The sequence below is a fragment of the Rattus norvegicus genome, chromosome 4 (genome assembly GCF_036323735.1).
Source record: "Rattus norvegicus strain BN/NHsdMcwi chromosome 4, GRCr8, whole genome shotgun sequence".
Classification (NCBI taxonomy): Eukaryota; Metazoa; Chordata; class Mammalia; order Rodentia; family Muridae; genus Rattus; species Rattus norvegicus.
The window spans coordinates 101,797,825-101,813,440 of NC_086022.1; the positions used below are offsets into that span (position 1 = coordinate 101,797,825).

Genomic DNA, 15,616 nt, shown 5'->3' on the forward strand with positions numbered 1-15,616 from the left:
GGAAACATCTCCACTTCAGATGTTTGGGGACCAAGATGAAGACATAGTTGCATTTTTTAAAAGATTTATTTATTCATTATATATAAATACATTATAGCTGTCTTCAGACACACCAGAAGAGGGCATCAGATCTCATGACAGATGGTTGTGAGCCACTATGTGGATGTTGGGAGTTGAACACTGGATGTCTGGAAGAGCATTCAGTACTCATAACCACTGAGCCATCTCTTTAGCCCATAGCTGCATTTCTGTGTAATTTATATTATGACTTGAATTTCCAGAGTGCTAGTAGTAAAAGTGAATTCTGATGGATCCACTGACTCTGAAAAGAATAAAAAAAATAGATAGAAAAGCATCACCAACACAATAGGAGAGATAACTTCAGAGGTAGAAGATACAATATAACAAATTAATACACCTCTCTAAAGAAATGCCAAATTGAAATCCTTTCTAGCGCAAAGACCCAGGACATTTGGGACTATGGAAAGACAAAATTTAAGAATAATATAAATATAAAAAAAGTTTCCCTGCTCAAAGATCCATAAAATATCTTCAACAAATTCAAAACATAATTTTCCCTAATTTATGAGAAAGATGGATATAAACATACACTAAGCTGAGGAGAAGTGCCTGCCACACTTGCCTTCCACAATCAGAACAAAAATTGAGACTAAATAATGACAGGAAAAGTAGATTATTTGAGAACAGCACTGTAGTACAGTGGAATATTATGGAGACAGATATCCAGAGATGCAAATGACATTATAATGCAGTACACCCTGTGTAGACTACAAAGCCCTGGCCACATTTAATCTCCAGGAGGAAGTTACTGGGTCCTAAGGGGTTAGAAGGTTTTTGTTCAAGTCTGTATCACTGTGTGGGTGGGTCACTACTCTTCTGCTGACAGTAATAAGTGGCAGCATCTTCAGTCTCGATGGAGCTGATTATGAGAGAATAAGAGGTCCCAGACCCACTGCCACTGAAGCGATTTGGAACTCCAGAAGCCAGCTTGGATGTGTCATAAATCCAGAGTTTGGGGGAGGCGCCTGACTTCTGCTGGTACCAGTGCATGTAGCTTACACTGGAGCTGGCACGGCAGGTGATGGTGACCTTCTCTCCTGGAGATGCAGCCGTGGTTGTTGGAGATTGAGTGAGCACAGTTTCTCCACTGGACACTATGACTAGGAAAAAGGGACATAGAAAGGAGTGGGGTTAGTAGACATAGAGATACAAAAATAATTTCATGCCATCCAATATTCAGAATAAAGAAAAAAGTATATTTTAGATTCAAATTCCCCAGGGAAAAGAATTTTCATTGGATTCTTAGCTCATACTCCATGGCCTCATTACCTGTGATACTGATTAGCAGGAAGCTGAAAATCTGCACCCGAAAATCCATTGTGTACTTGAATTTTGGTCCCTGGCTAATTGCTGCTATTCTTATAAGTACATCTCTTTAAAACAACTGTGAGAGGTTTGTGGTTTCTGAAAGTGAAGTATGCAAATAGCAAGATATAATCTGGGCAGTTGTTGGCTTATAAGCATGTGGTCTGTTAACTAAGCCAAAGCAAGTTAAACCAGTAAAATATCTATTTATTTGTAGTCACAACAATGATAAAGAAGAAAATTTCTGTTCTCTCTTTCCTCTGTTTTATGGAGAAAAGCTCTGTTCTACAGTATTATCCATATGCTTCCCAAAACATTGATCTATAAAACAGTGGATGTTCATTTGCGCAGTTTGAGGTATATTATTCTCATAATAAAGGTATAATGAGAATGACTGTCTGTAATGATCACAGAAAGCATTATCTCCTTCTTGTTTTTTCTGAATATTCATTAGATATCTAACCTACACATTTCAATCTGTTCAGATGATCATTCACACAAAGTTAAAGGAAAAATATCCTGCAAATGTCATATGGAGCCCAGGTGAGCTAGAGACATTTCTGCAGTTGTGAAGTGCTGAGGCCATTCCGAGAAAGATGGAAAAAGAACTCTCCCAATGAAATCAATGGAAACACTGGTACTGCTGGATTTAAGAGCACATGAGGTGGAGATTCATGAAGATGCACTCAACTAAAACTACTCTGAACAATCTCCATTCTCAGTATTCATTGTGCTCTGTAACTGATTCATTCATATTCTATTTATTAACTAAAATATATATGAAAGAACTTTTCAAATAAATTACATTTTAGTTATTAAAAATTGTCAGCAACTTAACTTGCAAAGTCACGTATAATTTTGAGCAAGAGTTTTACTTATAGTAAAGACTGAGGGAGTGCGGGAGGACTTGAATAAAGAGATACTGGGGGGGTTGTGGATTTAGCTCAGTGGTAGAGCACTTGCCTAGCAAGCGCAAGGCCCTGGGTTCGGTCCCCAGCTCCGAAAAAAAAAAAAGAAAAAAAAGAGATACTGGGAGGAGAGGAATGACTGATATAGGGTTAGAAAGTGAATAAAGAGATTTATATTTTCTCTTTTTTTTATTGGATATATTTCTTTACATTTCAAATGTTTTTCCCTTTCTTGGTTTCCTGTCCATAAGCCTCCTAATCCCTCCTACTCCCCCATAAGTGTGTACCCCCCAATGCTCCCCCTGACATTTCCCTGCAGTTTGGGTCCAACCTTAGCAGGATCAAGGGCTTTCTCTTCCACTGGTGCCCCAACAAGTCTATTCTTTGATACATATGAAGTTGGAGCCGTGGGTCAGTCCATATATCGTCTTTGGATAGTGGTTTAATCCCTGGAAGCTCTGTTTGGTTGGCATTGTTGTTCTTATAGGGTTGCAAATTCCTTAAACTCTTTTAATCCTTCCTCTAATTCTCCCAAAGCAGGTCCCATTCTCAGTTCAGTGGTTTGCTGATAGCATTCACCTCAGTATTGGACACCCTCTGGAAGTGTCTCTCAGAAGAGGTCTAGATACAGTCAATTTCAGCATGCACTTTTTGTTTGTTTGTTTCTTTTTTTCGGAGCTGGGGACCGAACCTAGGGCCTTGCGCTTCCTAGGCAAGCGCTCTACCACTGAGCTAAATCCCCAACTCCCAGCATGCACTTTTTAACACCCTCAATCTTATCTAGTTTTGATGGATGTATATTTATGGGCCACATGTAGGGCAGGCTCTGAATGGCCGTTACTTCAGTCTCTGCTCTAAACTTTGCCTCCATATACCCTCCTATGGACAGTTTTGTTCCCCCTTTTACAAAGGACTGGAAGCATTCATATTTTGGTCAACCTTCTTAAGCTTCCTGTGGTCTGTGGAATGCATCTTCGGTAATTCACACTTTTGGGCTAATACACACTTATAAATGAGTGCATATCATGTGTGTTTGTCTGTGATTGGGTTACCTCACTCAGGATACTTCACTCCATTTCCTTTGAATTTCATGAAGTCATTGTTTATGACTGCTGAGTAGTACTCCATTGTGTAGATGTACCACATGTTTTGAATCCATTCCTCTGTTGAAGGGCATCTGGGTTCTTTCCAGCTTCTGGCTATTATAAATAAGAGTGCTATGAACATAGTCGAGTATGTGCCTTTGTTGTATTTTGGAGTAGATTTTGGGTATATCCTTAGGAGATGAATAGCTGGATCCTCAGGTAATAGAATGTTCAATTTTCTGAGTAACCACCAGACTGATTTCCAGAGTGGTTGTAAAAATTTACAATCCCAACAACAATGGAGGAGTGTTTCTCTTTCTCCACACACTCTCCAGCATCTGATGTTACCTGAGATTTTTATCTTAGCCATTCTGACTGGTGTGAGGTGGAATCTCAGGGTTGTTTTGATTTGCATTTCCCTGATGACTAAGGATGCTGAAGATTTCTTTAGGTGCTTCTCAGCCATTCAGTATTCCTTAGCTGATATTTTTTTTTTGTTTAGCCCTGTGCCCCATATTTAATAGGTTTATTTGGCTCTCTGAAGCCTAACTTCTTGAGTTCTTTATTTTTGGATATTAGTCCTATATTAGATGTAGGATTGGTAAAGATATTTTCCCAATTGTTGTTTTGTCCTATGACTTCTCTTAGTCTGTCTACGTCTCTGTTTAACTTCTGCTTCCATGACCTGTCCATTGATGAGAGTGGGGTGTTGAAATCTCCTACTATTATTGTGTGAGGTGCAATGTGTGTTTTGAGCTTTAGTATGGTTTCTTTTACGTATGTAGGTGCCCTTGTATTTGGAGCATAGATATTTAGGATTGAGAGTTCAACATGGTGGATTTTTCCTTTGATGGATATGACGTGTCCTTCCTTATCTTTTTTTTTTTGTATGACAATTCTTTTTTTTTTATTTTTTTTTTATTAACTTGAGTATTTCTTATATACATTTCAAGTGTTATTCCCTTTCCCGGTTTCCGGGCAAAATCCCCCTCCCCCCTCCCCTTTCTTATGGGTGTTCCCCTCCCAACCCTCCCCCCATTGCCGCCCTCCCCCCATAGTCTAGTTCACTGGGGGTTCAGTCTTAGCAGGACCCAGGGCTTCCCCTTCCACTGGTGCTCTTACTAGGATATTCATTGCTACCTATGGGGTCAGAGTCCAGGGTCAGTCCATATATAGTCTTTAGGTAGTGGCTTAGTCCCTGGAAGCTCTGGTTGCTTGACATTGTTGTACTTTTGGGGTCTCGAGCCCCTTCAAGCTCTTCCAGTTCTTTCTCTGATTCCTTCAACGGGGGACCTATTCTCAGCTTAGTGGTTTGCTGCTGGCATTCGCCTCTGTATTTGCTGTATTCTGGCTGTGTCTCTTAGGAGCGATCTACGTGCGGCTCCTGTCGGTCTGCACTTCTTTGCTTCATCCATCTTGTCCAATTGGGTGGCTCTATATGTATGGGCCACATGTGGGACAGGCTCTGAATGGGTGTTCCTTCAGTCTCTGTTTTAATCTTTGCCTCTCCCTTCCCAGCCAAGGGTATTCTTTTTCCTCATTTAAAGAAGGAGTGAAGCATTCACATTTTGATCATCCGTCTTGAGTTTCGTTTGTTCTAGGGATCTAGGGTAATTCAAGCATTTGGGCTAATAGCCACTTATCAATGAGTGCATACCATGTATGTCTTTCTGTGATTGGGTTAGCTCACTCAGGATGATATTTTCCAGTTCCAACCATTTGCCTACGAATTTCATAGACTCGTTGTTTTTGATAGCTGAGTAATATTCCATTGTGTAGATGTACCACATTTTCTGTATCCATTCCTCTGTTGAAGGGCATCTCGGTTCTTTCCATTTTCTGGCTATTATAAATAAGGCTGCGATGAACATAGTGGAGCACGTGTCTCTTTTGTATGTTGAGGCATCTTTTGGGTATATGCCCAAGAGAGGTATAGCTGGATCCTCAGGCAGTTCAATGTCCAATTTTCTGAGGAACCTCCAGACTGATTTCCAGAATGGTTTTACCAGTCTGCAATCCCACCAACAATGGAGGAGTGTTCCTCTTTCTCCACATCCTCGCCAGCATCTGCTGTCACCTGAGTTTTTGATCTTAGCCATTCTCACTGGTGTGAGGTGAAATCTCAGGGTTGTTTTGATTTGCATTTCCCTTATGACTAAAGATGTTGAACATTTCTTTAGGTGTTTCTCAGCCATTCGGCATTCCTCAGCTGTGAATTCTTTGTTTAGCTCTGAACCCCATTTTTTAATAGGGTTATTTGTTTCCCTGCGGTCTAACTTCTTGAGTTCTTTGTATATTTTGGATATAAGGCCTCTATCTGTTGTAGGATTGGTAAAGATCTTTTCCCAATCTGTTGGTTGCCGTTTTGTCCTAACCACCGTGTCCTTTGCCTTACAGAAGCTTTGCAGTTTTATGAGATCCCATTTGTCGATTCTTGATCTTAGAGCATAAGCCATTGGTGTTTTGTTCAGGAAATTTTTTCCAGTGCCCATGTGTTCCAGATGCTTCCCTAGTTTTTCTTCTATTAGTTTGAGAGTGTCTGGTTTGATGTGGAGGTCCTTGATCCACTTGGACTTAAGCTTTGTACAGGGTGATAAGCATGGATCGATCTGCATTCTTCTACATGTTGCCCTCCAGTTGAACCAGCACCATTTGCTGAAAATGCTATCTTTTTTCCATTGGATGGTTTTGGCTCCTTTGTCAAAAATCAAGTGACCATAGGTGTGTGGGTTCATTTCTGGGTCTTCAATTCTATTCCATTGGTCTATCTGTCTGTCTCTGTACCAATACCATGCAGTTTTTATCACTATTGCTCTGTAATACTGCTTGAGTTCAGGGATAGTGATTCCCCCTGAAGTCCTTTTATTGTTGAGGATAGCTTTAGCTATCCTGGGTTTTTTGTTATTCCAGATGAATTTGCAAATTGTTCTGTCTAACTCTTTGAAGAATTGGATTGGTATTTTGATGGGGATTGCATTGAATCTGTAGATTGCTTTTGGTAAAATGGCCATTTTTACTATATTAATCCTGCCAATCCATGAGCATGGGAGATCTTTCCATCTTCTGAGGTCTTCTTCAATTTCTTTCCTCAGTGTCTTGAAGTTCTTATTGTACAGATCTTTTACTTGCTTGGTTAAAGTCACACCGAGGTACTTTATATTATTTGGGTCTATTATGAAGGGTGTCGTTTCCCTAATTTCTTTCTCGGCTAGTTTCTCTTTTGTATAGAGGAAGGCAACTGATTTATTTGAGTTAATTTTATACCCAGCCACTTTGCTGAAGTTGTTTATCAGCTTTAGTAGTTCTCTGGTGGAACTTTTGGGATCACTTAAATATACTATCATGTCATCTGCAAATAGTGATATTTTGACTTCTTCTTTTCCGATCTGTATCCCCTTGACCTCCTTTTGTTGTCTGATTGCTCTGGCTAGAACTTCAAGAACTATATTGAATAAGTAGGGAGAGAGTGGGCAGCCTTGTCTAGTCCCTGATTTTAGTGGGATTGCTTCGAGTTTCTCTCCATTTAGTTTAATGTTAGCAACTGGTTTGCTGTATATGGCTTTTACTATGTTTAGGTATGGGCCTTGAATTCCTATTCTTTCCAGGACTTTTATCATGAAGGGGTGTTGAATTTTGTCAAATGCTTTCTCAGCATCTAATGAAATGATCATGTGGTTTTGTTCTTTCAGTTTGTTTATATGATGGATCACGTTGATGGTTTTCCGTATATTAAACCATCCCTGCATGCCTGGGATGAAGCCTACTTGATCATGGTGGATGATTGTTTTGATGTGCACTTGAATTCGGTTTGCCAGTATTTTATTGAGTATTTTTGCGTCGATATTCATAAGGGAAATTGGTCTGAAGTTCTCTTTCTTTGTTGTGTCTTTGTGTGGTTTAGGTATAAGAGTAATTGTGGCTTCGTAGAAGGAATTCGGTAGTGCTCCATCTGTTTCAATTTTGTGGAATAGTTTGGATAATATTGGTATGAGGTCTTCTATGAAGGTTTGATAGAATTCTGCACTAAACCCGTCTGGACCTGGGCTCTTTTTGGTTGGAAGACCTTTAATGACTGCTTCTATTTCCTTAGGAGTTATGGGGTTGTTTAACTGGTTTATCTGTTCCTGATTTAACTTCGATACCTGGTATCTGTCTAGGAAATTGTCCATTTCCTGAAGATTTTCAAATTTTGTTGAATATTGGTTTTTATAGTAAGATCTGATGATTTTTTTAATTTCCTCTGAATCTGTAGTTATGTCTCCCTTTTCATTTCTAATTTTGTTAATTTGGACGCACTCTCTGTGTCCTCTCGTTAGTCTGGCTAAGGGTTTATCTATCTTGTTGATTTTCTCAAAGAACCAACTTTTGGTTCTGTTGATTCTTTCTATGATCCTTTTTGTTTCTACTTGGTTGATTTCAGCTCTGAGTTTGATTATTTCCTGCCTTCTACTCCTCCTGGGTGTATTTGCTTCTTTTTGTTCTAGAGCTTTTAGGTGTGCTGTCAAGCTGCTGACATATGCTCTTTCCTGTTTCTTTCTGCAGGCACTCAGCGCTATGAGTTTTCCTCTTAGCACAGCTTTCATTGTGTCCCATAAGTTTGGGTATGTTGTATCTTCATTTTCATTCAATTCTAAAAAGTTTTTAATTTCTTTCTTTATTTCTTCCTTGACCAGGTTATCATTGAGTAGAGCATTGTTCAATTTCCACGTATATGTGGGCATTCTTCCCTTATTGTTATTGAAGACCAGTTTTAGGCCGTGGTGGTCCGATAGCATGCATGGGATTATCTCTATCTTTCTGTACCTGTTGAGGCCCGTTTTTTGACCAATTATATGGTCAATTTTGGAGAAAGTACCATGAGGAGCTGAGAAGAAGGTATATCCTTTTGCTTTAGGATAGAATGTTCTATAAATATCCGTTAAGTCCATTTGGCTCATGACTTCTCTTAGTCTGTCGACATCACTGTTTAATTTCTGTTTCCATGATCTGTCCATTGATGAGAGTGGGGTGTTGAAGTCTCCCACTATTATTGTGTGAGGTGCAATGTGTGTTTTGAGCTTTAGTAAGGTTTCTTTTACGTATGTAGGTGCCCTTGTATTTGGGGCATAGATATTTAGGATTGAGAGTTCATCTTGGTGGATTTTTCCTTTGATGAATATGAAGTGTCCTTCCTTATCTTTTTTGATGACTTTTAATTGAAAATTGATTTCATTTGATATTAGAATGGCTACTCCAGCTTGCTTCTTCTGACCATTTGCTTGGAAAGTTGTTTTCCAGCCTTTCACTCTGAGGTAGTGTTTGTCTTTGTCTCTGAGGTGTGTTTCCTGTAGGCAGCAGAATGCAGGGTCCTCATTGCGTATCCAATTTGTTAACCTATGTCTTTTTATTGGGGAGTTGAGGCCATTGATATTGAGAGATATTAAGGAATAGTGATTATTGCTTCCCTTTATATTCATATTTGGATGTGAGGTTATGTTTGTGTGCTTTCATTCTCTTTGTTTTGTTGCCAAGACGATTAGTTTCTTGTTTCTTCTAGGGTATAGCTTGCCTCCTTATGTTGGGCTTTACCATTTATTATCCTTTGTAGTGCTGGATTTGTAGAAAGACATTGTGTAAATTTGGTTTTGTCATGGAATATCTTGGTTTCTCCATCAATGTTAATTGAGAGTTTTGCTGGATACAGTAACCTGGGCTGGCATTTGTGTTCTCTTAGGGTCTGTATAACATCAGTCCAGGATCTTCTGGCCTTCATAGTTTCTGGCGAGAAGTCTGGTGTGATTCTGATAGGTCTCCCTTTATATGTTACTTGACCTTTTTCCCTTACTGCTTTTAATATTCTTTCTTTATTTTGTGTGTTTGGTGTTTTGACAATTATGTGACGGGAGGTGTTTCTTTTCTGGTCCAATCTATTTGGAGTTCTGTAGGCTTCTTGTATGTCTATGGGTATCTCTTTTTTTAGGTTAGGGAAGTTTTCTTCTATGATTTTGTTGAAGATATTTACTGGTCCTTTGAGCTGGGAGTCTTCACTCTCTTCTATACCTATTATCCTTAGGTTTGATCTTCTCATTGAGTCCTGGATTTCCTGTATGTTTTGGACCAGTAGCTTTTTCCGCTTTACATTATCTTTGACAGTTGAGTCAATGATTTCTATGGAATCTTCTGCTCCTGAGATTCTCTCTTCCATCTCTTGAATTCTGTTGGTGAGGCTTGTATCTACAGCTCCTTGTCTCTTCTTTTGGTTTTCTATATCCAGGGTTGTTTCCATGTGTTCTTTCTTGATTGCTTCTATTTCCATTTTTAATTCCTTCAACTGTTTGATTGTGTTTTCCTGGAATTCTTTCAGGGATTTTTGCGATTACTCTCTGTAGGCTTTTACTTGTTTATTAATGTTTTCCTGTGCTTCCCTAAGTGTGTTCATGTCTTTCTTGAAGTCCTCCAGCATCATGATCAAATATGATTTTGTAACTAGATCTTGCTTTTCTGGTGTGTTTGGATATTCCATGTTTGTTTTGGTGGGAGAATTGGGCTCCGATGATGGCATGTAGTCTTGGTTTCTGTTGCTTGGGTTCCTGCGCTTGCCTCTCGCCATCAGATTATCTCTAGTGTTACTTTGTTCTGCTATTTCTGACAGTGGCTAGACTGTCCTATAAGCCTGTGTGACAGGAGTGCTGTAGACCTGTTTTCCTCTCTTTCAGTCAGTTATGGGGACAGAGTGTTCTGCTTTCTGGCGTGTAGTTTTTCCTCTCTACAGGTCTTCAGCTGTTCCTGTGGGCCTGTGTCTTGAGTTCACCAGGCAGCTTTCTTGCAGCAGAAAATTTGGTCTTACCTGTGGTCCCGAGGCTCAGGTTCGCTCGTGGGGTGCTCCCCACGGGCTCTCTGCAGCGGCAGCAACCAGGAAGACCTGTGCCGCCCCTTCCGGGAACTTCAGTGCACCAGGGTTCCAGATAGTCTTTGGCTTTTTCCTCTGGCGTCCGAGATGTGTGTGCAGGGAGCAGTCACTTCTGGTTTCCCAGGCTTGTCTGCCTCTCTGAAGGTTTAGCTCTCCCTCCCACGGGATTTGGGTGCAGAGAACTGTTTATCCGGTCTGTTTCTTTCAGGTTCCGGTGGTGTCTCAGGCACAGGGGTCCTGCCGCTCCTGGACTCTTCCCCACGGGAGCCCAGAGGCCTTATACAGTTTCCTCTTGGGCCAGGGATGTGGGCAGGGGTGAGCAGAGTTGGTGGTCTCTTCCGCTCTGCAGCCTCAGGAGTGCCCACCTGACCAGGCGGTTGTGTCTCTCTCTCACAGGGTCTGGGAGCAGAGAGCTGCTGCGGGCCAGGATCCGCGGGTGTGGGACTTCCGGTAAACACAGAACGTGCCTGGTCCTAGAGAAATTCTGCTTTCCTGTGTCCCAAGCTCACCAGGCAGCTTTCTTGCAGCAGAAAATTTGGTCTCACCTGTGGTCCCGAGGCTCAGGTTCGCTCGTGGGGTGCTCCCCACGGGCTCTCTGCAGCGGCAGCAACCAGGAAGACCTGTGCCGCCCCCCCTTATCTTTTTTGATAACTTTTAGTTGAAAATTGATTTTATTCAATATTAGAATGGGTACTCCAGCTTACTTCTTCCGACCATTTGCTTGGAAAGTTGTTTTCCAGCCTTTCACTCTGAGGTAGTGTCTGTCTTTGTCTCTGAGGTGTGTTTCCTGTAGGCAGCAGAATGCAGGGTCCTTGTTGTGTATCCAGTTTGTTAATCGATGTCTTTTTATTGGGTAGTTGAGTCCATTCATGTTGAGAGATATTAAGGAATAGTGACTATTGCTTTCTGTTATATTCATATGTGGATGTGAGGTTATGTTTGTGTGCTTTTCTTCTCTTTGTTTTGTTGCCAAGACGATTAGTTTTTTTATTTTTCTAGGGTGTAGCTTGCCTCCTTATATTGGGCTTTACCATTTATTATCCTTTGCAGCTCTGGATTTTTGCAAAGATATTGTGTAAATTTGGTTTTGTCATGGAATATCTTGGTTTCTCCATCTATGTTAATTGAGAGTTTTGCAGGACACAGTAACCTGGGCTGGCATTTGTGTTCTCTTTGGGTCTGTATGACATCTGTCCAGGATCTTCTGGCTTTCCTAGTCTCTGTCGAGAAGTCTGGTGTGATTCTGATAGGTCTGCCTTTATATGTTACTTGACCATTTTTACTGTATTAATCCTGACAATCCACGAGCCTGGGAGATCTTTCCATCTTCTGAGATCTTCAAATTCTTTCTTCAGAGACTTGAAGTTCTTGCCATAAAGATCTTTCACTTGCTTGGTTAAAATCACACTAAGATATTTTATATTATTTGGGTGTATTGTGAATGATGCCATTTCCCTAATTTCTTTCTTTATATACTCACTTATAAGCAGATATTACCCATTAAATACAGGCACTATGTTACAGTCTACAGACCCAAAGAAGGAAAACAATAAGGAAGATCAAACAAGGAACATTGAATCTTAATTAGGAATGGGGTTGGGGGGGTTAAATAGTCATAAGAGGCAGATGGAGCTTGAGATCTGGGACAGAGGTGTAGGGAAGAAAATAGTCATTCAGGAACACAAATGAGAAAAAACAGAACAGATGGCTAGATGGCCTTGAAATTTATTTGAAATCTACAATTGAGAAGGGTGAAAAAGTCAGGGCTTTCCCTGGACTAGAGAGAGAGGTGAAATAAAGGAGGTGCCCAAAAATCAATGGACGTGACCTTAGTTCATTTCTTTCCTTCCAAATAAAGTCTTGGAAGCCAGAATTCTCGATAAAGTGTCACAAGAACATTTGTATACTCTTCAATTTCACAGGGAGAGAATCTAGGTTTATTGTTTTCTAGCACCAGCACATCAATGGGAAAAATATCTTGCCCCAATTTGTACCAACAAACAACAAGGTGGTTATTCCCAGCAGCACTATCACTATTTTGACATAGCTATTTTTAACTGTGCCTCTGTAAGACTCATGGGTTTCAGTTTTTCAATCATATGATGCTTATGCATTATGGTCACCTTGAAATTATTTGCAGTAACTCAACTATATAATCTCCTGGCACAGCAGTGAGATATCCGCAGTTGAGGTGGATTTTAGACAGATTTGGGAGATAGTAGCTTGGTGATTTTAACCGAAGTGGAACAACTCACCCTCCAACTATTAGTCAAAATCTGAAGTTTCTGAATGGAAAGGAGAATGTTTTCAAGGGTTTTCTGTACTTGCCTTCGAAATGTAAGGTTGAGATAATTTTGGACCCTGCTTTTTCTCTTTTTGCTCCTCTTGAGTTTACCTTTTACACTGCCATAATCTTACTGCAGAGCTCATTAACTGCACTCCCTAATCTTGTATTGAGCGAATAATTTACCTTGTCCTTGACTTGATGCTGAATTCACCTACCACATTGGTGTCACTGCATCTACCAATGGTGGATTATCCTTTGCTATCATCAGAATCCAGATTATTTTTATTCCACTTTTCTCCTCCTCTTCCTCCTCTTTTCTTTCTGCTGCTTCTGGGGCTTCTGCTCCTCCTTTTTCTTCCTCTTCATCTTCCTCCTCTACTTTTTTGTTCCACCTCCACTGCTTCCTTTTTTGTTCCCTTTCTTTATATTATTCGTCATGTTCTTTGTCTTCTATACTTCTTTCTTCTTCCCCACCTCACACCTTCTGCATGGCTACATCTTTTCTCAACAATGTAAGTGAACACAGTACAGTTCTGACTATTCTCTTCAAGGATAAAAACATTCCCAAATTATTCCTGGATTTTAGAGCTTGAGCTGAAATAGAATCTGTGATTCTAGAATATGGCAAGGAACATAGAATACCCAATAGTTTAATGGAAAAAGGTTGGGGACTTCATCTTTCTGAAAAGTGGAAATGTTAAGAGGGGGCAGAGAGCAGAATCTATTATCTGAGGCATCTGAGAAATACCATGGACAAGAGTGTGAAATTGCAAGATCATGCCATTGGATGTAAGAAAGTTCCTCATCCAAGATGATTTTGATGGAATTATTTGGCAAGATCTTTGATAATTAGTCAACTGTAGCTGGATGACAGATACATATCTTCTCTATTATTGACAATTTTCATTTTTAAAAACACTTTTCATGTTTCTCCAAACAGTAACACTGAACCAGTCCTAAAGTCAAGAAATTTTCTATTTAATAAACACATACCCAACCACCCTCAAAAAGTGAATAGAATTTCATCAGATTTCTGAGATGGTATCAGAAGGACAGTCGCTACACTTAATGGAAAAATAATCAAAAGGCATGCAGAGAAAAAAGAAGTATTAAAACTTCCACTCTTTTTGGAGGATTCCACACTCATATTCTTTTTTCTCCTTCTAATTTAATTTGGTTTTCTTTTTTTTTTTACACTGCAGATTTTATTATCCTCCTGGTCAACCCTCCAACTAGTTCACATCCCATACTCTTTATTGCCCCTCTGCCCCCATCTTCACAAGGATATCCCTATCTCCAATGCCACACCCCATCAGACTTCTAAACTCTCTGGGGCTTCCAGTCTCTTGAGGTTTAGGTGCATCTGCTCTGAAAGAACTTAGATCCATCAGTTTTTTGTTATATTGTGTTGGGGGCCTCATCTCAGCTAGTATATGCTCCTTGGTTGCTGATCCAGTATATGAGAGATCTCAGGGTTCCAGGTTAATTGAGACTGTGGGTCCTCCTACAAGGTGACCCTCCTCTTCAACTTCTTTTGGTTTTACCCTAATTAAACCACAGGGGTCATCAGCTTCGGTCCATTGGTGGGGTGCAAATATGTGCACTTGACTCTTTTAGCTTCTTGTTTGGTCTTTCATAGGGCAATCATGATGTCTCTTTTTATATATCCCACCTGCTAATCTATGTCTTCTTAATCAAGAAATTGATTTCATTGATTTCAAGCTATATTGTGGACAAATGATTGTTGTTTCCTATTATTTTTGTTCATATAGGTGGAATTATGTTTGTGTGGCTATCTTCTTTTTGGTTAGTTGAAAGAAGATTACTTTCTTGCTTTTTCAATAATGTATTTTCCCTCCTTGTGCTGGAGTTTCCATCTATTGTCCCTTGTAGGGCTGGATTTGTGGAAAGATATTGTGTAAATTTTGTTTTGTCATGGAAAATCTTGGTTTCTCCATGTATATTAATTGAGTGTTTAACTGGATATAGTAGCTGGGGTGGGCATTTGTGTTCTCTTAGGGTCTGTATGACATCTCTCCAGGATCTTATATCTTTCATTGTCTCTGTTGAGAAGTCATGTATATTTCTGATAGGTCTCCCTTAATATGATACTTGACCTTTTTCTCTTACTTCTATTAATATTCTCTTTATTTTGTGCATTTTGTGTTTTGAATATTATGTGATGGGAGGAATTTCCTTTCTGGTCAAATTTATGTGGAGTTCTGGAGGCTTCTTGTATGATTGTGGTCATCTCTTTCTTTAGGTTAGGAAATTTCCTTTCTACATTTTCATTAAAGATATTTACTGTCCCATTAATTGCCAGTATTCACTCACTTCTATACCTACAACCTTAGCTTTGATATTCTCATTGGGTCCTGTATTTTCTGGATGTTTTGGAATAGGAGCTTTTTGCATTTTGCATTTTCTTTGACTGTTTTTTCGTTGTTTTCTATGGTATTTTCTGTCCTTGAGATTCTCTCTTACACTCTTGTATTCTCAGGTGTTGTTTTTCTGACTCTTGATTGCTTTCCTAGGTTTTCTGTCTCCAGGGTTATCTTCCTTTGTGATTTCTTTATTGTTTCTATTTCCATCTTTAGATCCTGGATGGTTTTCTTCAATTTCTTCACCTGTTTGATTTTGTTTTCCTATAATTCTTAAAGAAATATTATTGTTTCATTTTTAAGGCCTTTTATCCTTTTACCTGTGTTGTCCTGTGTTTCTTTAAGGGAATTATTTATGCCCTTCTTGAATTCCTCTACCATCATAATGAGATCTGCTTTTAAATCCAATCTTGCTTTTTTGGTGTTTTGGTATATCCAGGACTTGCTGTGTTGGGAGAACTGTTTTCTGAGGATGCCAAGGGGCCTTGGTTTTTCTGTTGCTTATGCTCTTGCACATGTCTCTCACCGTATGATTATCTCTGGTGAGAGCTGGTCTTGTTGTCATTGACAGTTGCTTTTCCACCCTTTAAGCCTGTGTTTTAGCAGTCCTGGGAGACAAGCTCTCTGGGGGAATTAGTGTATAGAGAGCTGTGGCACTGGGTCAGCTCAGGCACAGATGG

The 15,616-nt window shown here is 39.8% G+C and overlaps 1 gene segment (V, D, J or C); it reads right to left on the reverse strand.

Annotated features, from left to right (window-relative positions):
• Positions 1-870: 870 nt before the first annotated feature.
• LOC690527 (Ig kappa chain V-VI region NQ2-48.2.2-like) lies at positions 871-1,455 on the reverse strand. The segment is given in 2 exon segments: positions 871-1,181; positions 1,351-1,455. Coding segments are annotated over 2 exon segments (360 nt in total).
• Positions 1,456-15,616: the final 14,161 nt, after the last annotated feature.